Genomic DNA, 25,085 nt, shown 5'->3' with positions numbered 1-25,085 from the left:
CCAGGCAGGCCTCAGGGGAGCATGGCTTTGTGGATCAGAAAGAACCTGAGAACACAATTTACAGTTTGACACTTGCGTTATGGGCCTTTGCTCCCTCCACCGAGACAAAGTTGTCTCAAAGAGAGACAACTTGGCAGCTTTGATCCACAGGGGCCCAGCAGTGACCCAGATTTGTGACAAGGGTGTAGGTGAAGGAGATCCTCACCAGAGGCCACCTGCTCTGCCTGAAAGTGGCCTCATGCAAATGAAATTGACAAGGTGCCTTTCTGTTCTCTAAGACGTGTGTCTCACACCAGAGTTGCAGGGAACTTGGGAACGCATCCACAGTGGATATTTTGGATGCTGACTGATTCTGAGATTAGGAAAATCAAATCTTGGGGTGTGCCTGACTGGAAGGACAGTCAGACACACCCCACTCTGAGCACATATCCATCTCATGGCACCTGCTGCTTGTTTGGCTTCCCGGGCCGCGAACTCAGCTCCCCGTGTCCTGGTCATGCTTCACATGGTCATGCCCTGGACCACTCTGGTCCTCCGCAGCTCCTGGGCCCACTCCCAGCGCCTGTGGGGTGAGTGAGACTAACAGTAGAGAGTGGTTTCTGCTCAGTGTCAGTCTTCCATTTGCTTTCATTGATTTTTTTATTGTGATAAAATATATATGTAAAATTTTCCATTTTAACCATATTTAAGCACAGAGGCATTAAGTATATTCACATTGTTGTGCAACCACCACCACAATCCATCTCCAGAACATTTTTTTATCTTCCCCAGCAGAACCCATTAATTAATAATTCCCCATTCCTCCCTCCCCTGAAGCCTTTGGTAACCACTATTCTATTTTCTGTCTCTGAATTTGACCACATGGAGTCATGCAGTATTGTGACTGGCTAGTTTCACACAGCATAATATCCTCAAAGCATGCATGTGTTGCTCTCATTGACTTTTGGTCAATATATTCAAACTGTAATTTTGTTTGGGTATTTCCCAACTTAACACTGTACATTTAGGGATAATCCATATTATGACATTTAAATGCCTTGTATATTTGTTTGTGCATATATCACATGTGTCGATGTAAATGTGTGTATAGTCAACATTTTCCCCTGCAAGTATATTAATTAGTCCTGAAGCCCCGTGCGGGCACACAGTGCTGCCCTCGCAGGGAGTGTGCATTCAGTATTTCAGCGCTGTCAGGTTCTGTTGGGCTCCCTCGTGGAGCTCACTTCCTTGCCTCTTCTCTCATAAGATTGGGCTGCAGTTCAGACCTGATTCTAACCCAGACCTGATAAAAACAAACCCACAGCTCCCTGAAACATAAATGACCTTTTTAAAATTCCAGGTCCATGGAGTCCCTCTCTCCACATGGCCCAAACACCTCCATCTATTAACTCATGCTCGCTCAGCATGCAGCAGAGGTTATTGATCACCTTCCCATGCCAGGCACTGTGTAGCGATGCTGGGAATGCAAACACGAGGGGAGCCCCCAACGCTGCTCCCCAGGCTCTGAGACAAGCGGGTAAATGCTCTCCATGCTATGAGGGAAGGGCTGTCATTGAGGGACACAATTCGGGGCACTGACCATTCCACACGTTGCAGGGTGGGGGTGGGGAGGGATTCGGTTTCTCTACCTGCAGAATTACTATCCCCTACCCTGCCCCATTGGCATAAAATGCCCTGAAAATGTAAGAAGTCCTGGGCAGAGGTGGTATTTATGGTGTGTTTCTACCCCCAACAGCTGTCAAGGGCCTTGCAGTCTGTGGCACCTTGGCAGAGTCTTAAGGACCCCCTTGACACAGCTGTGTGTTTTCAGGCTTCCCCTCAGCCTCTTTGTATAAGCAACTGTGGGAAGCTGGGACGTGGGACAAGACTTTGGGGCTGTTTGGGCCTGATTTACACCTCTGCCTCTGCCTTAGGACTCCCTTCTCCTCACTGCAGGAAGCAGGGATTGAAGGTAATCCCTTGCCTTGTAACAGGGAGGTGGATGGCTGGCGTATTTCCTGCCCTAAGAGGCATCTGACTGGGCTGGGTCCTGGGTATTTCAGGACCCTGGTCAGCGCCCCCTCTGTGCCCCACTTCACAGGAAGGGCAGGAGCTATTTCTAGCCTGCAACCCCGTCCTAGACCCCCAGCCCTTCCAGCCATTAGTCATCTTCGCAGAGCCTTGCAACTTTATGCCTATGCATAAAAACTGGAGGGATTCGTCCTGGAGTTTGCTGCCGGCGCCGCTGCCATTAGAGCGGTTTTAATTAGCTCAGGATTTTAATGATCTGAAATCAAGAAGAACCCCATCTCAGAAGTAAAGCCGGAGCTGCACACATGGAAGAACTTGTCTGACGAAACAGATGGAGGTGGTGCTCTCAGGGGACTGGGCTGTGTGCTCCTTTTCAGCAAGCAGCAAATGAGTTTCTGAGGCCAGAAGGCTGAGGAGGGAAGCAGAGGTCAGTCCCAGTGTCGCCCCGGCCGGCGCCCGGCGGGGGCAGAGCCAAGGTTGGCCCCTCAGCCGCCAGGGCTAATGCTTGGTGCCGGATTCAAGGTGACGGCAGTGCCTGGCTCCATTCTCCTCAAGTTGCCATAGCAGCCTCTCTCTCTCAATGAGAGCTTCTCCTGGAGCCCTCAGCTGGGAGGGAGGGACGTCATTGTTCGCTCCTGCCTGTTCGAGGAGGACACCGACTGGACAGAACTTTCCCAGCCAAGGCCCGCACACCATGTGGGTGCACCCATGGGCATGTGCTCGGATGCCTCCTGCTGCTTCCACTGGGGTGTGGGGTGGGTCCCCACAGCCAGAAGTGGTCCTCGGGGGGGCTGGGGGAAGCATCCAGGCCTTGTAGCAGCCGCAGTCAAGTGTGTCCTTGGAGCCGTCCGTTCATCGCCTGCCGGGCCATCGCCACTGGAGGTGCGTGTTTGGGTTTTTTTTTTTTTTTTGGCTGAATTCCCAAGTTCTTGCTTGTGCCCTGAAGTGAATTTTTTGAAGAGACAATGTTTAAATCAGATAAATAAGGAAATGGGAGGAATCCTTGGCCCTGCCCTGTGTCCCAGGAGGTGTTTACAAGATTAATTGGATTTTTTTCTTACAGTAAAAATCGGCGATGCCATTCAGGTGTCAGGAAGAGGAGCCGCTGGGAGTTCTAGGAATTGTGATGAGGGCGGGACCTTCTGGAAGCTCAGTGGGCTGTTTATTTTCCTTGCCTTACTCCTCCCTCTTTGCCCCCAGTTATTTGAGTTTTCTTATGGTCTGTTGGTGGTGGAAGGGAGGCAGGGAGATAGAGAGGGTTTTCCACTTGTCATCGGAACTGAGGCTGATGCCGTGCATGGTGAGGAGACCGCAGGCCCAGGTGGGCCTGCGAACGTGTTTATGGGGCCTGGGCAACCTGGCCGTGCCTGTGACAGATCCTAGCCTCCACAACCTCCAGGAGGAGACAAACAGCCTTTGGACCAGCATCTCCCTGTTGCCTTGAAAATAACCTGTGACTTTGAAGACCAGGACCCTTAGGGGAACAATAGGAGACCAGTTGTGCATACTCTCTGGAGTGTCTGGTGGTGTGATGATGACTTCCCATCTACCCCCCACCTTTAAAGAAATAATCTTACTGATTCTGTGATGTTGGCCCCCTCCTGGGGCATTGAGACCCAGCAGACTTGGAACAGTCACCTGGGAGGGGATACATGCTAACCTTTTGGTTCCCGTTTGCATGGAGCAGGGAGTTAGCTGGTCAGATGGTCTCCAGGGAGAGCAAACACTGACAGGAGGGTCTGGTGCTTAGGGGCTGGGTAGGGGAAGCCATGCTCGGCTCTAACTCCCGCTCCCTGGGCTGGAGAAGGTGCCTGTAGTCTCTCAGGAGCCAACAAAGGGAAGGGTCTCTGAAAAGAGAAATCTGAATGGTTGATGCTCTTGCCACAGTGAAGGTGCAGATGCTGAGGCTTCTTCTTACAAGAAGTGCCACAGAGGTGCCACACACTGAGGGGCTGGGAGGTGGTCCTCATCCAGGCTCCCAGGCTCATGGGCTGCCAGAGCCCAGCTGCATATGGTGGGCTGATTTGGGCAAGTTCAGAAACAAATGAGGGCGGGTCATGGCTGCAGGACAGGGGAAGTCAATGTGGCAGATTGCGGAGAAGAGGGGACTGACCAGTTCTTCTGCAGTCACTTCTGCAGCACCAGCTACTGTCCAGACAATGCGATGATGATCACTGGGGCGTCCGAGTCCCCCCTTTTCATCAAACGGAGTGTTTGGGCTGAGGTTGGGTGGCACTTTATCAGTTATTTTCCAAGCACATTTAGCCATAAACTTGCCATCCTTTCTTCCCCCTTTTCTTTGTCCTTCGCTCTCCTTCCTTACAAAATGTCCTGATGTCAGAGGTCACCCTAGATCAGATTGGCCTCCTGGCCTCGTGTCAGACTCAGGAGGCCCGTGTGGCCGCAGAATGTGTGCCAACACCATGACCAGCATAGTCAGGGCTTTGTGGCCATTTCCTCAAAGCTGGGTTCTTGCTGGGGACAGTCAGTGGTGTGGGTGTACAGGTGCCTGCCAGAGTGTGTGCAGGTGTGTGTGTGTATACGTGTTAGTTCATGTGTCCTGTCTCCACCGCATCCCCACTCTTTCAACTCTTTTCTGTGATGCCTGGCAATTTCAAGGGGTTAATCCAACTGCTAGAGATAAGAAGCAGAGCGAGGGTGGGAGAAAATAGCTCCACCTCCCCCATCCGTGGCTCACACTTCCCCTGGACCTCAGGGCTGGCCCCAGTGGGCCCCGCAAGCAGTGCCTGGGAGTCCGCAGGGCGTGAGCATGCTGTGGGCAGCACTGAGAGTGGCCTTGTTCTTCAACACAGCCTGGGGTCTGCCCTGGTCCCCAGGACAGTCAGACGGAGGGCAGCCACGGAGGGGGAGACATGGCCCCACATGCAGGGTCTAAGCCTTGGGGATGGGGGCTGTGGCTGCCCATTTTCACCCACTGCAAGCCCGGGGCAGGGTATCCCCAGGGATGGCAGGAAGCAGCAGTCTTCCCCTGAGGTTGGGGCCAGCCTGAAACCCCAGAGCCAGCTCCAGAAACAGAGCAGAGCTTTACACTTCCTCCCAAACATAAAAAGCTGGGAGGTCGTGGGAACCACCTGCTCAGCACAGCCCAGAGAACCCAAGATCCAGCGCGTTCCTCATGCGTAGAGGCCTGGGGCAGGTTAATTAAAGTTAACTGAGTGAAAAAATAATTACAGAGACTGCAGTGTGGAGAAACCCAAACCTGTAATTTAACACTCCTCAGCCCCAGAGCTTTCTCAGAACAGTCCAGGCCTTTCTGGTCTGGGCAGGGGAAGGGAGGGCTTCTTTCTTATCACTGCCTGCCTCATGCCCACAGGCTGGATGCAGAGGGGACAATAGCTGGGACTTCCTGCCGGAGTGCCTGGGTGTCCAGTCAGGAATGGGTTTCCTGCCCCGAGCAGGGAAAGGTCCTTGTGCTGAGCCACGTCTGGTCTGGGGCCCAACCAGCCACTCACCTGTGGTCTCAGAGGCCACGGGAGCTGCCCATCTGGCTCAGCCCCCCTCAGGCACTGCCCTGTTCCAGGATGGGGGAAGCCAGGGCTCCTTGGGTGGTCAGAGAGTGGTGTCCCTGGGCCCAGGCTGGTAAGAACTGGAGAAAGTTGGGGGACAGAGTGATTCTCTTTCAAAGGAGAGGTCCTGGGATACCTGCCCGTCTGGCACAGCCTCCTGTGCGGACTCCTCTTCAGCACCCACACTGCCCCACTGAGGGAACTGGCACCCTTCCTTTAGGCAGATGGCCTTGGGTTGCCCCATCATTGACCCATAGCCTGGCCCAACTGGGGTCACTGGTTGGTATTGGAATTTCTTCCCCTTCGGGAGGAACCGAGGTCAGGGGCAAGTTACATGCAGGCTCTGGGTCTGCAGTGGCCCAGCCTCTGAGCCAGGGGTCAGTCAGACTCGGGTCTGGCTGCCCTGCCCCAGGCCTGAGGGCCTCAAGATCGGAGACAACCACGATCTGGCCAGAGCTTCAGCTCCACTAGTGTGACTGTCCACAGTCCCACCAGCCCATCCAGCAAGTCTGTCAGGAGAGCAGCTCTGGCTGGTGGTGAATGGCCAGGTGGGGGCGTCAGTCTTTCCCTGACATCCTCTGGGCCTGGGAGGCCCCTTCTCAAAGCCTCTTGCCCTGTGGACACCTGTCCTGAATATCTCATAGAGAGGGGCCAGGGCAGAGGAGACTGAGGCCTTCACTGTCCGCCGGGTCAGTTGCAAGGGACAAGGACCTGGATTCCTATCTGTACCTAGAACTCACCATGGCATGCAAGTGTGCTTGTTCAGAGGCTCAGAGAGTCTGGACAGTGTAGGTGGGTGGCCACTGTGCCTGGCTCTGGGTCTTGGGGCCTTACTCTGGGCTGTCCCAGGCAGAGGCCAGAGTGTGTCTCTCTCCATGGTTTTTCTGGGGGTGCCAATACAGGAGGCCCTGGAGGGGAGCTGCTGTCCCAGCTTCAGGTGGTCACTGGACCTCCTTGGGCTTGCAAGGTGGGAGGGACACACCTGAGTTCCGAAGGGCTGAAGGCTTCAGGGATTACACTCGGTCACGGGCAGTGACTGGGGCCTCAGCTGCCCAGGAGGCCCTGTGCCGTGGTGATGGACCATCTTTCTCCCCTTCTGCCCTGTAGACTGTGGCCTGATGGACACCTGGTGTAGACAATGAGGGAAGAACTCGCCTCCCACACCCAAGAGGTGACCCCAGAGCAAGGCCCAGATGACCCTACGTGCCGGGACGATGCGGCTGGCCTGCATGTTTTCATCCATCCTGCTGTTCGGAGCCGCGGGCCTCCTCCTCTTCATCAGCCTGCAGGACTCCACGGAGCTCACCTCCCAGCAGGTGCCAGGTGAGCCCTTGCATTGGCCCCGCCGCCCGCTTGCCCTCCAAGGCTGCCCTGGTGCCAAATCTGTGCTGAGACCCCCTAGCTTCCTCCTGGTGGGCATCAGCCTCAACATGGGAACACTTTGTCTGATGTTAGACTACTAGCCTTAGGGCTCTGGCTTCTGACCTCTGACCTTTGGCCTCTGCACTTCTTTTGGGAATGATGGCCAGGCTGACCATCTCTCAGCAGGTTGTTGCCTTTGGTGAAACTCAGATGTAAGGAGGATTCTGCCACCTCTCAGGACCTCTCCCAGGATCTGGGACATCAGAGGGTGCACGATTTCTCCTTGAACTCATGCGCCCAAATGGGACTCTCTCTGCCCAACCCTGGGACCCCTTGAATCTAGCCCCTCTGGCCTGGGCAGAGGGATAGGGTACCTCCTGGCTTTCTGAGGCTGAGACTGTTCCTGCTGGTGTCCCACCCGCTGCCTCCTATCCCACCTGTCCCTGGTGACCCACTGGAGGGGCAAACCCTCACTGACTAGCAGGGGTCCGCTGGGGACAGTGAGGGGAGAGCAGGTCACATGGTTCTGGAGCCTTGGGCAGATGGGATGTGGAGAGAGGAGCTTGGGCAAGGTTCCTGCCTGTGGGACACAGCCCCTGCCCCAGAGAACACGGCAGGGTCGGGGGGCAGCAGGCACAGGGCCAAGGCCAGGGTCGCTCTGCTTTGGAATGAGAGGAAAGCACCGCTGGCAGGCCCGGAGCACGGGCATCTCTCAGCAGTGGTCCTGGGCCTTATTAGGGGAGGGCCATGAAGACACCCATGGGCGGTGTGCTCTGGGACAGGGGCAACACGGAGGAGGAGTGGAGGCTGGGGGCTCAGGCAGAAGGTCCCTGCGCCATCCCTGCCAGCAGCACGCAGCACAGGAGGGCGGAGCACGGCCTGGGGGCACCTGGCCCTTAGGTGGGCAGCCTCCTCCCCAGCCACCCTCAGCCCGGGCTGGCTCACACTCTCAGGGCAGTGTGGGCCTGTAGGCAGTAGGTGGGAAGGCAAGAGGAGCACGAGCAGGCCAGAGTTAGGGCCCTGGGCTTGGCAGCTGCTACCAGAGGCCCTGGCAGGGAGTGCCTATGAGTTGATTCTCTCATCACAGAGAGTGAGTGAGAGGCAGCCAAGGCTGTGTGTCCCAGGAGATGGCAGCCAGTCACTGTGCTGACTCAGGCCTGGCTGGACCCTCACAGATGGTGGCTGTCACAAGTGGGTCTGGCTGCTCCCCAGCAAGGACATGTGACCAAGCTGGCTCCTCTGTGGGGACTTTGCAGCCTCGTGGGGTAGCGACTCTGTCAGCCAAATCGGGCCCCACGCCATCAAGATGGACAGAGTTGGCCCCGAGGTGTGTATTATCTGGGAGGAAGTGAGCTCCTGCAGAGAGGCCCCCAAACACAGCCTGGGGTGAAGCACCGCACATCCTTGATGCGTGTGTGTGTGTGTGTGTGTGTGTGTGTGTGTGTGTGGTGTGGGGGCGCACATACAGGCAGAGGGTCTTCATGGCCGGTGTCCAGCTGGGACAGTGCCATGCACCTATCCGTGGTACACGCTAGGGGCAGGTGCTACATTCCTGGGTGGAGTTGGGTGTGGTGGCTGGGATTTCTAGGGTGAAGTGGTGAGTGGGGTGTGGGGAAGGCTCAGGCTGGCTGGGTGTGAAAGATGGAAGGAAGCTGGAGCCATGGACCCCGTGGGCCTGGCAGATGCAGGAAAAGAGCACTCTTGGGTCCTGAGCCGTGTTCTTCTGGCTGTAAATGGAACTGAACCCCCCTTGGCACGTGCCAGGTGACGGACAGCCTTGACACTCTACGTAAGGCACATCAAACACAGTCGTGGAACTTTAAATAATGCTTACATTACTTTCCCTGAGCAAAGTGTTCCTGACACAGGCTGTTTGTGCTGATTTGTTACTATTCATTTATTCTTTCCCTGTTCTTCTCACAGCAGCCTAATTGTGATTCGGTACCAAGAAAGCAATATCAAAGTAATTTTCCACAACATTAGTTACAATTTTCTTCTGATCTTTCAAGTGAAACAATCCCATCCTGTTGGCTTCTCTGAGCATATAAACCTTGATTACACTTATCTGTTGGAAACCAGTGCTTACAAAGTGTATGTATCCAGTTGCATGGGTGGGTGGCCCCCAGGGCCCTGGACAAGCCTTCTCTGGGTGCATTTCTGCCGGTGGGAGCTGCAGACCCAGGAGGCTGCCCTGCCGCCCGGATCGGGCGAGGCTGAGGGAGTCCACAGAGGAATTCCACACGGCTGCGCTGTCTCTCACAGTGGCAGAGAGTTCCGTGGGAACCAGTCACTGGGATCTGCTCTGGGCGGCACTGACCAATGGGGAAGGGGAGGCTGGACAGGTGGTGATTTGGAAACAAGCTAAGAGGGCAGGTGGGAGCTCTTAGTTACTTGTGTCCTCAGGGTTGGGGTGCCATTGAGGTTTCTCCCATGCAGTTACCAGGTGAACAGCTCCTAAATTTCTCGGGACCAGTCAGCAAACATCACCTGGCTAGTGCATTAGAAGTAATCTTATGGAATTGCCAACTGTTGTAAATCAAGCCATATTTTCAAAAATGTTTCCTATATTTATTTATTTTTGTTGTTAATCCTCACCTGAGGATATTTTTCCATTGATTTTTAGAGAGAGTGGAAGAGAGAGGGAAAGACAGAGCGACATATAGATGTGAGAGAAACACATCGATTGGTTGCCTCCTGCACGAGCCCAACCAGGGCCTGGGCCAGGGAGGAGCCTGCACCCGAGGTACATGCCCTTGACCAAAATCGAACCCAGGACCCTTCGGTCCACAGGCTGATGGTTTATCCAGTGAGCCAAACCGGCTAGGGCAATATTTGCTATATTTAAACCAAATCTTTTGAAATGTGAATCACTTTCAGTTAACCTACCTTCAGTCTAAGGTTAGATTTTCTTGTGGACCAGAGAACTCACCTATCCAACATTTTATTCTCCAATATTGCCAGGCCCTGAATCACTTCTTGACCCAGACTAGACTTGCCCCTTTCCTAAATGGAAGACTTGGAGAGCATGCCAGAACTAGGAATGACTCACCCGACATGCTGGCCCTGGGGAGGCAGAAGACAGGCATACTGAATGTTTATGAGCTGCTTTTCTTTATGGACTTTTCATATGGAGAGTTTGGAACAGAGAGATAAGTAGATTAGGACAGTACAATGGACCCCATGCACCCAGCACCCCCACCCTGGCCAAGCTGGCCCATCCACATCCCCACCCACCTCCCTCCTTCTATATGATTTTAAATCATGTACCATGTGGAATATGAATGCAGCCATAAATATTTCAATATTTTTCTCAGTTTAAAAGATAAGAATTCTTGGTTAGCATTCAACATTTTTAATATCATCAAATATTCAGCCAGTGTTCAAATATCTTGTTGTCTCACAAATATTATAAATACCTTTATTTCCCATTTGTTGTATTCAGTACCCAGGTCAGGCCCACACATCGCAGTTGATGGGTAAGTCATTAAATCTCTGCCATCGGTAAGATTCCCTCTCCATCTTTATTTCTCTCTTGCTATTTGTTGGAGGAAACTGGGTCACAAGTCCTGTAGAGTTTCCACAGTTGGGATTTTTGCTGATTGTGTCCACTTGGTATAGTTCAATATTGTCTTCTGTTCTTTGGAGTCCCTATCAGTTAAGTAAATTCGCAGTTCGATCAAATGTAGGATTCGTTTTTCCTTCTTCCTTCGGCCAGAATGCACGTGTGGCACCAGGTTGTTCCTTCAGGAGGCGCACCTCTGCCCGGCTCGCTTTTGTGAAGTCCGTAGCCTAGACGCAGCCGTTCACTAGGGCTGCACAGCGCGCTCTGCTGTTTTATCATCCCTCCATCCTTTTCAGTGGGATGGACTTTGTTCTAATGGGGTGAAGTGAGTCATTAGTGACCCGTGAAACCAAAGTGACCAGTGGATTGATTGGGTTATTCATTGATACATTAAAGAAATTGACTTTATGATACAAACTGTGTTGCTAGCACACTATACATAGTTTTTCTTAATGTTTGGTTTTTGCAGAATGAGTTTTTGGAAAGCGGGGCCACCCCATGTTTCAGTGATGTAACTGCTTCCCCAAAGCTGTGGAGTTGTGGGTGGTGGTGCTGGGGACTGGGGCTGGTGCTGGGGAGTCGGGGCGGGAAGGCAGCCAGGGTCACAGCTGAGGTTCCCCGCAGAGGTTCTGCTCAGGGGCCTCGAATGCAGACAAAGGGACTGGACAGCTCAGGTGGTGTCTTGGTCTACAGCCTGCCCCAGGGCACTCCTTCCAGGGCACGGGGCATTCAAGGATCATAACAATAACAAACAGCCACTTGCCGGGACTGTGCTAACACTTTACATGTGTTCATGCATATAATTCTTATAAACAGTGATTATTCCTATTGGCAGATGAGGTGCCCAGCTCTCCCTACGGTGGACACACCAACAGCAACACCGCTGACGTGGGCACACTCTGGGCATTCACTCGTGATGGGCACTGTCACGGGTCTTCCCATGTGTTTGGAATTCATTTGATCCTTTCAAAACCCCACGAACTAAGTCCTGTTACACTATTCAACAGAGGAGCTTGCTGAGGTGAGAGGTTAAAAGCTGTGCCTTTGGGCTTCGGAGCCAGCTGTAGAGCTGGCTGTTGCCCACTGCACCTACTGCCTCCCCACAGCCGTGATGGTTGGTATTGCCTGGTCTGGGCCCACAGCAGGGCCGGGCAGAGGGAAGAGTGTGGATCAGGGTTTGGAGGCATGAGAGGCTGGGGCATGGCAGGGACTCCCAGTGGGTTCGGGGCTGGATTGCGACCTGCAGATCTAGACTTGTGGCTGAAGACACACCCAGGCTGCGGCCCAGGGAGCCCTGGGAGCATTGCAGAAGAGCGAGCCTTTGCCACGGGCCATGGGGGTGCTCTGGGATTCTGAGGGGGGAGCGGCCATTAAAAGGCCCATCTTAGTGGCTGCATGTTGTGGCGCTGTACACAGGAGCCGGAGAAGGGACAACAACTACAGGAGACCAGCTGGGAGGGGTTGAGTGAGGCCAGAGGGATGGCAAGGCCCAGGGCCGGCGGGGGCAGGGTGGGGTGGATTCAGGGCATCAGGGGGTCAGGTTCGGATAGGGCCACATGTGTGGGAGGATGTGGAGGTGAGGAGGGCAGCCATCTTGGTTCAGGGGGCTTCGGTTCGGGGTTTCTGGCTCTGGAAGCTGGGGCACAGGGGTGCCACACACTGAGGCAGACACACAAAACGGGGAGTGGTCTGGGGGAGGGGCTGGAGACCACACATTCTGTTTTAAGCAGATGGCACCTGAGATGCTTGGCAGGGTGTGTGGAGTTGCCCTATAACGCCTCCACCCAGGGCTCCAGCCCCAGACCTCAGAACCAGACTAGAGAAGCGGGAAGCCCCCACCTGCCTCCCTCCACCTGCATCTTCACTCTAAGGTCATACACCCACCCCTGCCCTCTCACACACCTGAGGCAGAGTCCTGGCTGGCGGGGTTAGGAGGGCTTCCTAGAGGAGGGGAGGGGTGAGTTTCTTGTTTGCCTTCTCTACCTCACAAGAGGTTGACAGGTGCTGACCGCCAGCAGAAGCAGTGAGGTGGCTTGGATGATACTGGGGTCTGGGTTTCTCGCCAGAGCACACACTGCCGGGTGTCTTGCACAGTATCTCACAGCTAGAAATCGATAGAGTCAGAATTCCAATGCCATGGGCCTGGCCAGCTCCGGGGTCCTGCTCTGATCCCCTGGAGGCAGGGCTGTGCTGGCTGGAGGAAGCGTGGCCCTCGCTCTTGGTCCCACGGTGACCAGGGACACACAGTCCTGTGTGAGCCATGATGAGGCGGCACTGCAATGTCAGAGGGTTTGTCTTGTTCCTACAGTGACCATTTCTGTCCACGTGTGTCCCCAGGAAGCTCTGAGCACACACCACCAGGTCAAAAGCCCCGGGCGGAACTGCTGCGAGGCTCTGGAAGCTCTAACACCACCCGTGTGAGGCGGGTGCAGAAGAGGGAAGCGTGGTGGCCGTCCCTCGTTGGCTGTCGGCGGAGGGGCGGCCTGCTAGGCCGGGGTGTCCAAACCCACGCTCCTCCGGCCCAGGGGAGCCAGCCCCTCCCATTTCCGTGGAGCCATCTGCTTTCCCCAGCCAGCTGGGTTTTATTGGAATCCTCTCCGGACAGGTGGGTTTTATTGGAATCCTCTCGCGTCTGTTTCCTAAAACCATTTTCTAACGGCATTGCGGAACATCATACATATTTCCTACAAACCTGGTGAGGCTGACACATCCTTGTTGTGACTGTGAATATCAGAAGTGACATGTAATTGCAGTGATCCATCCTGTTAAGTAGCTGGCAATCTATCATTGCAAAATCAGCAGGGCTGGGCCTCTCGGAACCCGGTGTTTCTAAGCAGTGCACCTGCAGCGTGTCCAAGCTCTCCCCGGGTGCTGCTGGCTCACGAGGCCGGCCTGCCCTCCCTCCTCTCCCTGTCTGCGGCCACAGCAGAAGAAGTGTACTCTGGGCAAAACCACCCACTGACTTGCATTCTCTGGAGTACCCTCCCCTCCTCACGGCATGCACCAGGCTCTCAAAGCCAGGGCTGTGGGGCGGGATGCTTGTAACAGTGCCCCTTCCGAGCGTGGCCTTGGCCTTCCTCCCCGCTCTTCCTTGCAAACTCCAGAATAGCCCTGTGGGGGTTCTTCTGGTGCCATGGAGTGGCCAGTGAGCGGAGCCCTGGCCAATGTGAGGGCTGGAGACGGAGAGGGGACTGGGGTTGGCCAGAGCCCAGGAGCACAGATGGCTGAGCTCGCCTCGATGGTGTGGGTGCATTGAGGCAGGGCCTGCACATTTGGGGGCACACTCACGCTGTGTTCTGTGCTGATTCCAGGGCAGTATTGACTTAAACTGCACTGTGAAGGATGCCCCTGGAGGCCTCCGCCTGGCAGTCAGCCAGTGAGTGCCCAAAAGGAAGGTGGTGTCAGATACACAACCCTCAGGTGTGGGCACTCAGAGCCCAGGGGTTTTGGGGGAGGCCAGGGATACTGGCTTTGGCCCTTCTCTGATTGTGTTTTTCGGGGCAAGGCTTCATGAAGGATCCTCACTACTGCCCTGACCTCAGGGCGCCCACCGTGGCCCCATCTCTGCAGTGGAGTTGACCTGCCACAACCTTCTCTCACCTGAGACTGGGCTGTTCTGAGGGGCAGCACGCCCCGCCCCCGCTCCCAGCATCTGCTTCCCTGGTGGGGTCTCAGTTCCCCCGTTCCTCCGCCATCCTGTAGGTGGGGGGACATTTCCCTTCTCCCTGCAGAAGACGCCCGGGGGTCTCCAGCCCGAGCCTCTCTTCCTTTGGTGCATTAAATATGCTAAATGAGAAATAATGAGCATGTAGGAACTAATAACAGGAATCACCTAATTAAATTAGGAAACAGACATCATATTGCTATAATCTGGAAATTCATATTAATAGAAAATGGTCCCAGAATTGTTCTGCTAAAGGTTCCTAGGGGTGGGGGAATTAAAAAGGATAGCAGAACGGAATATTGGGACAATTATATCCAATAAGAGCAGGACTTACGTTTTAAAGGAACTAAAGTAAAATGCAAAAATAGGAGACAGGACCGTTGTGTGGGTCTAATGAAGGAATGGACAAAAATGGCTTTGAAAGCCACAGGGCTCCACACACGTGTGTGATGATAATTTTTAAAATGAGACAATGTAATTCGCTTCAGTGTGCATGAAACATAGTGCCACTGTGCCGGTGCCTGCATTTCATCTCCCTTCACCCTGTGAGGCAGGCATCACCGCCCTCACTGACACTCAGAGAGGTTCCGTCAGATGCCAAAGTCCTGCAGCCAGAGTGGCCCAAGGCAGGATTCCAGCCCAGGTTTGCCGGGCACACTTGCCTGTTGCTACTAGTTAATGTCATGGTCTGCATTTCTCGTATTTTCTGTTTTTCTACCATTTCCTCAAGGGGCTTTCTTGCCGACACGCAGCAGATTTCAGCAGCAGCCCCTCTCCCTGACCCAGCCCCAAGGCTCCTCTGGTGTCTGGTTAATCAGGCCACACAAAGACCCCTTCTGAAATTACAGTCCAGCTGGGAAACTGGGTCTGCCATTGTGTCCGGGCCTGGGTGCGGCGAGCAGGGCTGGTGGTTCGATGCCCGGAAGACCCGGCTCAGGCAGTGTCTGCACAGCAGTGACTGCTCCCCCAGGCCCCGCTCGGGGTGAATCGGGCTCTGTTCACCTGCGACAAGTCATGACTCAGCGGGCCCAGAGCGGCGCTCAGGTGTGGGCTGACCCCTTTCCCGCTCTGCCAGGCCCGGAGTGAATCGGAGGGACCCAGTGAGGAGGAGGGGGTGAAGATCTGTGCGTGAGATGCCCCAGAATTACTTCTGGTCTGGGGCGCCAGGGCTGCAGCTAGTCTGGCTTTGAACCCAGTGTTGGGGTGGTGCTGGGAGGCAACCCAGACGGGGACTGAACTTTCTCTCCCTCCGCCCGTGCCCACACCTTCCTCACCTCTCTCCCCACTCACTGCCCAGGTATCTTCAGTGGGAGTCACCTGACATCAGAGCTAAGCCCCCACTCGGCCCAGGGGACCTGCCAGGAAGAGCAGGGCGAGACTGCAGCCCCAAAGTGGCAAGGGTTCAGGGGTGGGGGTGGGGAGCCTTCTGCCTGGCTGGCCTCTCTGTGCAGCCCTGCTTGGCCTGTAGTCTCAGGGCTGTGTGTGTGGGGGGCGGGGGGGGGGGGGGGGGGGCGCGCGCGCTCAGGACAGTGAATCGGAAGACCGCGCTCCCTGTGGCGTGGGGAAGGGTCTGTGGAGCCTAACACATGCTTCCGGGCCCCGCCAACCTTCCTGATGTCGTACATGCTAACATGGGCAGCGAAGGAATGGATCTGTGCCAGGACAGGGTCCAAGGACAGGGCTGTTGCTATGGTTGCTATCCTTCTCCATGGCCACTGGATGGTTCGTGACTTCTTAAACCCCGGAAAGATCACGGTGGCAGTTATGACATCGGAGGCACTGAGGGCTGGTTCCGGAGGCTGATGCACATCCAGGGGGCAGTGGGCCCCTCAGGGACGCCCTGGGTGTGGCTGAGCCCACAGGCCTCAACTGCCAGCCCCTCCTGTTTACGGTGACACCTTTCATGTGGCTTTAGGGTCAGCATTGGTGTTCTCCTTCCCAGCATATTTGCAGGATTTGGGAGTTGGCAGATCCCACCTCAGCCAGAAGCTCACAGTTACATTATCTGCTGATATTTTCATTATAAACCTTATTTCCCCAGATTGTGGTTCTGCAGAATTAATTTGAATCGTGGTGGAATTCAGTGGACAATTCTTTCATTCAATTTTTTTTTCTTATATGGGAAAACAGCTGAACTTAAATGGGTCCCGTTACCCTCAGCAGCCACTGCTTGGGGACCACAGCTAGCTGGCTTCTGAGAGAGGGTAAGGAGCACCTGGGGGTCTTCCCATTGTCGCTGTCTGGGGCCCAGGCAGGAAGCTGGGGCTGCCTCTCACTGAGCCCTAGGGCCTGGCCATGCCATTTTCTAGCCCCAGAAGTCCTGAAGGCCACCTATAGAATAGATTGGTCCCCATCCAGGCTCCCCCTTCTCCCCAGCTTGGTTGTCCCCAGAGCAGGTCAAGGGTCTAGTTCCTGGCCGGTTCTCAGCCCAGGTGTTTCCCAACCTGGGTTGGACTGAACCCCTCACCACATTTTGGTTGTGTGTCTGAAGGTGCTTGTCCTGGGAAAGGCAGCCTGAAAGGAGTCTGGGACTCCTACCCACCCCCCACCAACAGCTACCATTTGTGAATGCACTCGACCTTTGCCCTCAGAGTCTGGGCCAGCCCTGGAGGGAGGGTGATAGGAAAAGGAAGGAGGAGGAGGAGGGATGTTAGTGAAACTGTGTGCGGTCTCCAGTCCCTCAGAAAATGCATGCTGCGCTGAGGTGGAGGGAGTGGACAGGCAGCCCCCGGCGGCTGTGCGCCTCCAACCGAGAGATCTGTGTGGGATGCAGGCCCAAGGTGGCCAGAGCTTCCTTTACATTTTTTTTCAAAGAAACTAGGAATCTGTAGCATATATTTATATGGATTCTCCTGGTTTTTAAGTGGCAGCTCAAAATTTAGAAGGTGTTTTCAGAGTCTGACAATAAACCATCTTGGCACTTGCTTTGGTTGGATGGGCTGGAAGGGTCTGTCCAATAGCCCAGCCTCCCTCGGGCTGAGACCTGCCCCCTCCCACACTCCCAGGGCATCTCTCCTGTCACCCCAGGGCAGAGAGGTGGTGGGTCCCCCTGGTGGGGAGGGGACTCATTAACTTTCCAGCGTCCTCAGGACTGGAATCATGCCAGACCCCAAGGGAGTCACAGGGAGAGCTTCTCCAGGTGCCTGCTGGCCAGCATGGCCTCAGTCTGGTTCAGAGGGTCAGGGGCCCTGCCAGATACTGTTCTCCACTCAGGCGTGAGACCTGGGGGGCCTAGAAGGTGACTGGTCAGCAGGGGTCTGGGGAGGGGCAAGGGCCAGGTGGGGGCCTGGGCAGGGCATGCAATGAAAACCTCCCTGCATTTACACGCAGTTATGCATATGCAAATATTTGCACCTGGAGCAAGCTTTTGTTGCTGTGAATAAAGAACAAATCATTTCTGGACAAACCTTCCTGCAAAGGTGGGCCCTTCACCTAGGAGCTGGGAAGTGGGCTGTGGGTGCCCTGTGAGTGCACTTGGGTTTAAGTGGAAAGTGATTTCTTGTTTCCCACAGTGATGGGGAAAGGCCGGGACAGCTGCACCGGCCTTTCTGCCTCACTAGGACATGCCTGGGGCGGGAGAGGGGCACTTTGCAGACAATTACTTCGCTGCTGCCTCCACTTCAGGCAGGGGCTATGCCACTGAGGCTCTGAGTGGGACCAGAGAGTCCCGTAGGCATCCAGGAGGCGGCACCTGGGGTGTCGTCTGAGCAATGATGAGATAGTGAGTACTGAGAGCCTACTGTGTACCAGGCACTGCACTTTACCTGCCTTACAAATACCCTCCCACAGAAGCATCACAGCACCCTGTCTCCATTTTACAGATGGGGAAACTGAGGCTCAGAAAGGCAAAGACACTTGCCAAAGATTACACAGCCAGTAAGTGTCTTCAGATCCCAGACACACAGGGCCTTATTAGTGACTGACAGCCACTCAGCGCTCTAAAGGCCTCGCTGTGAGACACACGGTGTCGGAGGGCAAGCCCGGGGCCTGCACGGCACTGCCACGCCGGTGTAGGGTGTGCTTCATCCCTGTGCAGACATGTTCTGATCTGTGCACATGTGTGTGCTGGTGAAGCGATGGGACCTCTATGAATGGGCGTGCGTTTCTGGCTCTCATTCACAATCGTGTGAACGAGTGTGTGTGTGCACAACCACAAGATGTGTGCGTGCTTCGGGCTCACAGCTTGTGTGGGAAACATTTCCCACCAAAGTTTGGGTTTGGTTGCTCTGGGCGCACATTGACCTTTTAACCTGCCATGAGCAGGCGTGGGACACAGTCAGGACCCAGGCTGGGGCAGGTGCCTTCAGCACCACAGGGGCAGCTGTCGCCACAGAAGTGGGTGAAGAATTGCCATTTCAGCACAAAGTTGGCAAAACCAGTTATTGTAACCCCCGCTGAGACCTGGGCAGACCAAATGATGAAATTACATTCATAATATTTCAGGCCAAGTGATCACTGCTCGAATTAGTTCCTTCTCAGAACCCAGCCAGAAGTAGCAGCAGTAATTAAAGGATTTTCTGGGCTTAAACCAAGTCTGCTCGCCAAGCAGGTACAATATACAAGGGCTTGCAAATGTGTGTGGGCCTTGTCCCTTCCTGGGGAGGGAGGGCAGGCAGTGAGAGCAGGAAGACGCAGCCAGGAGGAGTGGTTCTCACTGCTAGGGCACTTTCCCCCTTGCACTCATTTCAGAGTTGTCTCTGAGCCCCAACCTGGTTGGGGGCTGGGATTCTGCAGAGAATGGGACCACCAGGCCCCTGTTCTCCTGGAAATCATGACCAGGGTGACAGGGATTCCTGGTGTCCCTCGCTCCTGCCCAAGCAGGCTTCCAGCACTGTTAACAGGAGCGCTTGATATCTGCAGCTGCCTCCTCCTCCATTCTGCAGCTGTAACTTAGGGTCTGAGGCTGAGACCAGGCTGGGACTTCCCACCGAGCAGAGGAGGAGGAAGGAGGGGGCATTAGTGTGGCTTGACCCCTGCCTGACCATTCCTGTGTCCTAGAGAGAGTGAGGGAGCCAGGCGCACAGCAGGAGTCACACCCAAGCCGGGCCATCCCTCCACCAAGCCTGTTTTTCATTTCTTCTATTTGCCTCACTGAGGGCAACACACAGCACTCCTCGGGGAGCAGAAAATGCCAGAATCTCATGAAAGCAAATACCAACAATGTGGCCAGCCTCGGTGGTGTGGGCTGACTGAGCCCATGCGCCCGCCTGCCCTGGGTAAAATGGGACCTAAAACGTTTTTAAAACTCAGGAAGGAGAAATTCCAGGAGCCCAAAAGGGAGAGGGATTAGAGGGAATTGGTGAACTCCAGGGAATGCCAGCCACGGGGTCTGGGGCTAGGGCCTTTTTTAAAAAGCTTTATTCAGGTAAAATTTACATGCTAATAACATTCATCTACAGAGTGTCCCCAAAAATGTATACATGCTTTAACAGCTGATAGCTCAATGAATGTTTCCTTCTTTTCAGATTTAACCCACTGGAATTAATAATTATTCAAAGTGTGTATAAATTTTTGGGAGGCACCCTGTATTTTAAGTGTACACTTCAATGATTTTTAATGAGCTTACAGAGCTGTACAACCCCCACTACAATCCAATTTTAGGATATTTCCATTGCCCCCCAAACCTCTCATTCCCATTGCAGCCACTCCAAGGCAACCACTCACCTGATTTCTGTCTTTATAGATTTGTTTTTTGAACATTTCATATAAGCGTGATCATACAGTATATAGCCTTTTACATCTGGCTTCTCTCACTTAGCATAATGTTTTGAAATTTGTCATGTTGTAGCCTGTACTAGCGGTTCACTCCTCTTTATTGCTGAATAGTATTCCAATACATGGAATTTTGGTTTATTCATTCCCCAGTTGATGGGCATGTGGATTGTTTATGCTTTTTGGCTATATGACTAATACTGCTGTGAACATTCACATACAAGTCTTTGTATGAACACGTTTTTATTTTTCTTGGGTAAATATTTAGGTTGTATTGCAAATTTAAAGAAACTGCCAAACTGTTGACAAAATGGCTGCACCATTTACATTCCCACCAGCAATTCTCATCAACACTTGTTATTATTTGTCTTTTTAATTATAGCCGTTCTAGTGGGTATGCAGTGGTATTATTGTGATTTTAATTTGCATTTCTCTAGTGACTAATGACATATTTTCATGTGCTTATTAGCCATTCAAATATCTTCTTTAGTGAAATAATCTCCTGCTCATGCTTTAAATTATTTGTCTTTTTATTGAGTTGTTATTCTTTATTTTCTAGATACAAGTACTTATTGGATTTGCAAATAATGTCTTCCATCTGTGACTTGTCTTTTCATTTTCTTAATGGTGTCTTCAAAGTGCAGAAGTTTTTTTAATTTGATAAAGTACAGTTCATCCTTTTTTTTTTTTATGGGTCATGCTTTTGGTGTTGGATTTAAGAAATCTTTGCCTAACCTAAGGTCATAAAGATTTTCTCCTATGTTTCGCTCAAAGTTTTTATAGCTTTAGCTCTTACGTCTATGTCTGTGATCTATTTTGAGTTAATTTTTGCTTTGTGTGAGATAATGGTCTAACTTCACCTTTTGAGTGTGGAGATCCAATTGCCCAGCACCACTTATTGAAGACTATCTTTTCCCCATTGAATTGCTTTGGTACTTTGATGAAAAATAAATTGGCCACAAATATAAGGGTTTTATTTTGGTGTCTCAATTCTAGTCCATTGACCTATATGTCAATCCTTACTCCAATAGTACAATGTCTTAATTACCATCTATAACAGTGATGGCGAACCTTTTGAGCTCGGCATGTCAGCATTTTGAAAAACCCTAACTTAACTCTGGTGCCATGTCACATATAGAAATTTTTTGATATTTGCAACCATAGTAAAACAAAGATTTATAATTTTGATATTTATTTTGTATGTTTAAATGCCATTTAACAAAGAAAAATCAACCAAAAAAATGAGTTCGAGTGTCACCTCTGATACGCGTGTCATAGTTTCACCATCACTGATCTATAATAATAAAACATAACATGCTAATTAGATTGGACGTCCTTCCGGACGTCCTTCCAGGATGAAGCTGGCGCTGCAGCCGTGGGATCCAGGCCGGTGCCCGTAGCTGCTCAGGAGGGATCCAGGCAGCCACCCCAGCTGCAAAGGCCTACTCTTGCACAAATTTCATGCATCGGGCCTCTAGTAAGTTTAAAAAAGGATCATACATCATGAAATCAGGAAGTATAAGTCCTCCAGTTTTGTTCTTTTTCAAGATCATTTTGGCCACTGAGGCCTTTGTAAAGCCATGTAAAGTTCCATGTAAATTTTAGAATTAGTCAATTTCTGCCAACAAAAGGCCTTCTGGGATTTTGATAGGCATTGCATCAAATCCAACAATCAACTGGAGAAGAATTATTCTCTTAACAATATTGAGTCTTCCAATCCATGAACATAGACTGCCTCTCCATTTATTTAAATCTTATTTAATTCCTCTTAGCAATATTTTATAGTTTTCAGTATAAAAGTCTTACCCTTCTTTTGTTAAATTTATTCCTACAGTAAGTATTTTATTCTTTTTGATGTTTGTAAATGAGATTGCTTTCTTAATTTTATTTCTGGACTAGTGGCCCAGTGCATGAATTCATGAACATTGAAAGGAAATTAATTAGAAGAAATATTTTTTTTTTTAAATATATTTTATTGATTCTCCACAGAGAGGAAGGGAGAGAGACAGAGAGCCAGAAACATCGATGAGAGAGAAACATCGATCAGCTGCCTTCTGCACATCTCCCACTGGGGATGTGCCCGCAACCCAGGCACATGCCCTTGACCGGAATCGAACCTGGGACCCTTCAGTCCGCAGTCCGACGCTCTATCCACTGAGCCAAACCGGCTTCGGCTAGAAGAAATATTTTAATATCACTATTCTCCCTTTCTCTATAATAGAAGTGTCAACCAAATTCACAATCAACAATGACAGATCGAAATACACACGTGCGATTGGTGCCAGCGAGAGCTTTATATGTATCGTGCATGCATGAGTCAACTTAGCCTTTTGTATATAAAAAATAAACTTGCTTAATTAAACCTGTTTTCTGATTTAGCTAAACTTTTTCCAGCCCAGTAAAGCACCCCAACTTCTCTTTCAGGTAATTGTCAGCAACACAGCAGTAAATATCTACATGAAGCAGATTATTATTATAGATCACACAGGGAGAACAAAGGGTAAAATATTTAACTGCCACAGTGTTTGACTATATTCTGTGCAGTGAGAAAACCTGAAGTCATTTTCAAGGTCCACCATTTCTTACTTCTTTTCAGTTGGGTCAAGTTTCTAAGCTTTCTAAATATCCATTTTCCAGCTAATGAAAAGAAAATAGGATTTCACCAAGTCTTCTATCTACCTACTGCAGGACTTCTGTGAGGATCAAATGAGATGAGGCATGGGAAAACGCTTCATAGACATTTGGTTAAAGTGTAAAATGTTTCCACCTGTCTATAAGGCAAGTCTTGTTCCTGGGCTAAGAAACTGCAATGAGGCTAGTTGCTAGGGACAGGAAGCCAGCATTGCTACATGACATCATTACCTGGACACTTAGCATATTAGCCTTTTACATGTATAGATTGTTCATTGCTAGTATAGAGAAATCTGGTTGATTTTTCTATATCAATCTTGTACCCTTCAACTTGTCAGTTAATCCTAGTAGTTCCTTTTGTGAATTCCCTAGGTTTACTTGCAGACAACAGAGTCATGATGTCCTCGGATAAAGAGATTTTTACTTTCTTTCCAATCAGAAAGATTTTTTTTTTCTTTCCTGATTGCATTGGCTAGTACAGTATGAACTAGAAGTGGTAAATTCTGATCTTAGTAAAAACATTCAATCTTTCACCAGTAAGTATAATGGTACCTACCTATATATGTAAAAGCCTAAGCAACCGAACAACTGAACAACCGAATGACTGAACGACTGATCGCTATGAAGTGTACTGACCACCACGGGGCAGATGCTCAATGCAGGAACTGCCCCCTGGTGGTCAGTGCACTCCCATAGCCAACCTCTCATGGCCAGCCAACCTCCCATGGCCCCTCCCCCCAGCCAGCCAGCCCCAATGGCCCCAATTGGAACCTCCCACAGCCCTGCCCCACAGCTGGCCAACCTCCTTTGGCCCCTCCCCCCGGCCAATCTCCCACGGTCCCAATCAGCCCTGATCCCTGGCCAGGTCAAAGGACCCTACCCATGCACGAATTCGTGCACCAGGCTTCAAGTAGGATAGATAAAGATGACCTGTACAATCTGAGGAAGTTTCCTTCTACTGCTACTTTGTTGAAAAAAAATTTTTTTTTATCATGAATGGGTGGTGGGTTTTGTCAAATACTTGTTCTACATCTACTGAGTCGTTTAGGTGGTTTTATCCTTTATTCTGTAAATATGGTGTATTACATTAACACATCAATCTTGCATTCTTTAGATAAATCCCACTTGGTTATGGTGTATGATCCTTTTTATATGTTGTAGGTTCCGTTTGCTAGGATGGTGTTGGGGATATTTTTGAGAGACAAGTTTCTATTCTTGAGATGTTTTTGTCTGGCCTTGGTATCAGATTAATATACTAGTAGATCTTAGAATGAGTTTGGAAGTGTTTCCTCCTCCTCCTCTTCATTTCTAGGAGAGTTTGTGAAGGGTTGGCATTATTTCTCCTTAACTGCTTGATAGAATTCTTTAGTGAAGCCATCTAGAGCTGGATTTTGTGTGTGTGTGTGTGTGTGTGTGTGTGTGTGTGTGTTGGGGGGGGGGGGATTTTATATTTATATTTTTTATTATTTTTAAATCATTTTATTTTTTAATTATAGCTGACATACAATATTATTAGTTTCAGGTATATACCCCAGTAATTAGACATCGTATAACTTACTAAGCGATCATCCTGATAAATTTTGTTCCCGTCTGACACCATACATAGTTATTAGAATATTATTGACTATATTCTCTATGTTATACTTTACATTCCCATGGCTATTCTGGAACAACCAATTTGTACTTTCTAATCCCTTTATCTTTTTCACCCATCCTCCCAATTGCCCCTCCTATCAAACTGTCAAAATGTTCTCTGTATCTATGAGTCTATTTCTGTTCTGCTTGTTTATTTTATTTTTTAGAATGATTTGTTGATAGATAAATATTGATTACCATTTTATTGTTCACATTGTTTCCTTCTTCTTAAAGAAGACCCTTTAACATTTCATGTAATACTGGTTTGGTAGAGATGAACTCCTTTAGCTTTTCCTTGTCTGGGAAGTTCTTTATATGTCCTTTGATTTAAATGATAGCTTTGCTGGGTAGAGTAATCTTGGTTGTAGGCCCTTACTTTTCATCACTTTGAACATTTCTTACCATTCCTTCTGGCCTGCAAAGTTCTTGTTGAGAAATCAGCTAACATTCTTATGGGACCTCCCTTATAGGTAACTGACTGGTTTTGTCTTGCTGCTTTTATGAATTTCTCTTTGCATTTAACCTTTGGCTTTTTAATTATGGTATTTATTGCTATGGGCTCTTGGGGTTCATCTTGTTTGGGGTCTCTGCACTTCCTGGACTTTTATGTCTATTTCCTTCACCAGATTAGAGAAGCTTTCCATCATCATTTTTTTCAAATAGGTTTCCAATTTCTTGCTCTCTTTCTTCTCCTTTGGCACCCCCATGATGCAAATGTTGGTACACTTGAAGCTGTCCCAGAGGCTCCTTACACTATCCTCTTTTGGGGGGTTCATTTTTTTATTTTATTTTTTTGCTGTTTTGATTGGGTGGTTTTTTTGCTTCCTTGTATTCCAAATTACTGATTTGATTCTCTACTTCATCTACTTTATTGTTGATTCCTTGTAAATTATTCTTCATTTCAGTTAGTGTATCCTTCATTTCTGACTGGTTCTTTTTTTATGGTTTCCATGTTTTGTTTGTTTTATGTGGTTGAAGTTCT

At 50.9% G+C, this 25,085-nt stretch overlaps 1 protein-coding gene across 3 annotated transcripts in view; it reads left to right on the top strand.

Moving 5' to 3' along the window:
• Positions 1 to 25,085, top strand: part of CHST8 (carbohydrate sulfotransferase 8) — a 106,828-nt gene that overhangs the window by 41,358 nt on the left and 40,385 nt on the right. For 2 of the 3 annotated variants that reach the window (XM_070398015.1, XM_070398016.1), the window contains exon 2: positions 6,645 to 6,860. In XM_070398015.1, coding sequence (XP_070254116.1) covers positions 6,731 to 6,860 — 130 coding nt within the window. In that variant the 5' untranslated portion in view covers positions 6,645 to 6,730. Of the gene's footprint in view, positions 1 to 6,644; positions 6,861 to 21,277; positions 21,315 to 25,085 lie in introns of those variants that run through there. The other variant, XM_070398017.1, reaches the window with a different exon arrangement.

This window comes from Myotis yumanensis, unplaced genomic scaffold, assembly GCF_028538775.1.
Source record: "Myotis yumanensis isolate MYYU_CA2020_CCGP unplaced genomic scaffold, mMyoYum1.0.hap1 SCAF_18, whole genome shotgun sequence".
NCBI classification, from domain to species: domain Eukaryota; kingdom Metazoa; phylum Chordata; class Mammalia; order Chiroptera; family Vespertilionidae; genus Myotis; species Myotis yumanensis.
The sequence above is the reverse complement of the archived record's forward strand: the minus strand, read 5'-3'. Positions and strand labels throughout refer to the sequence as shown.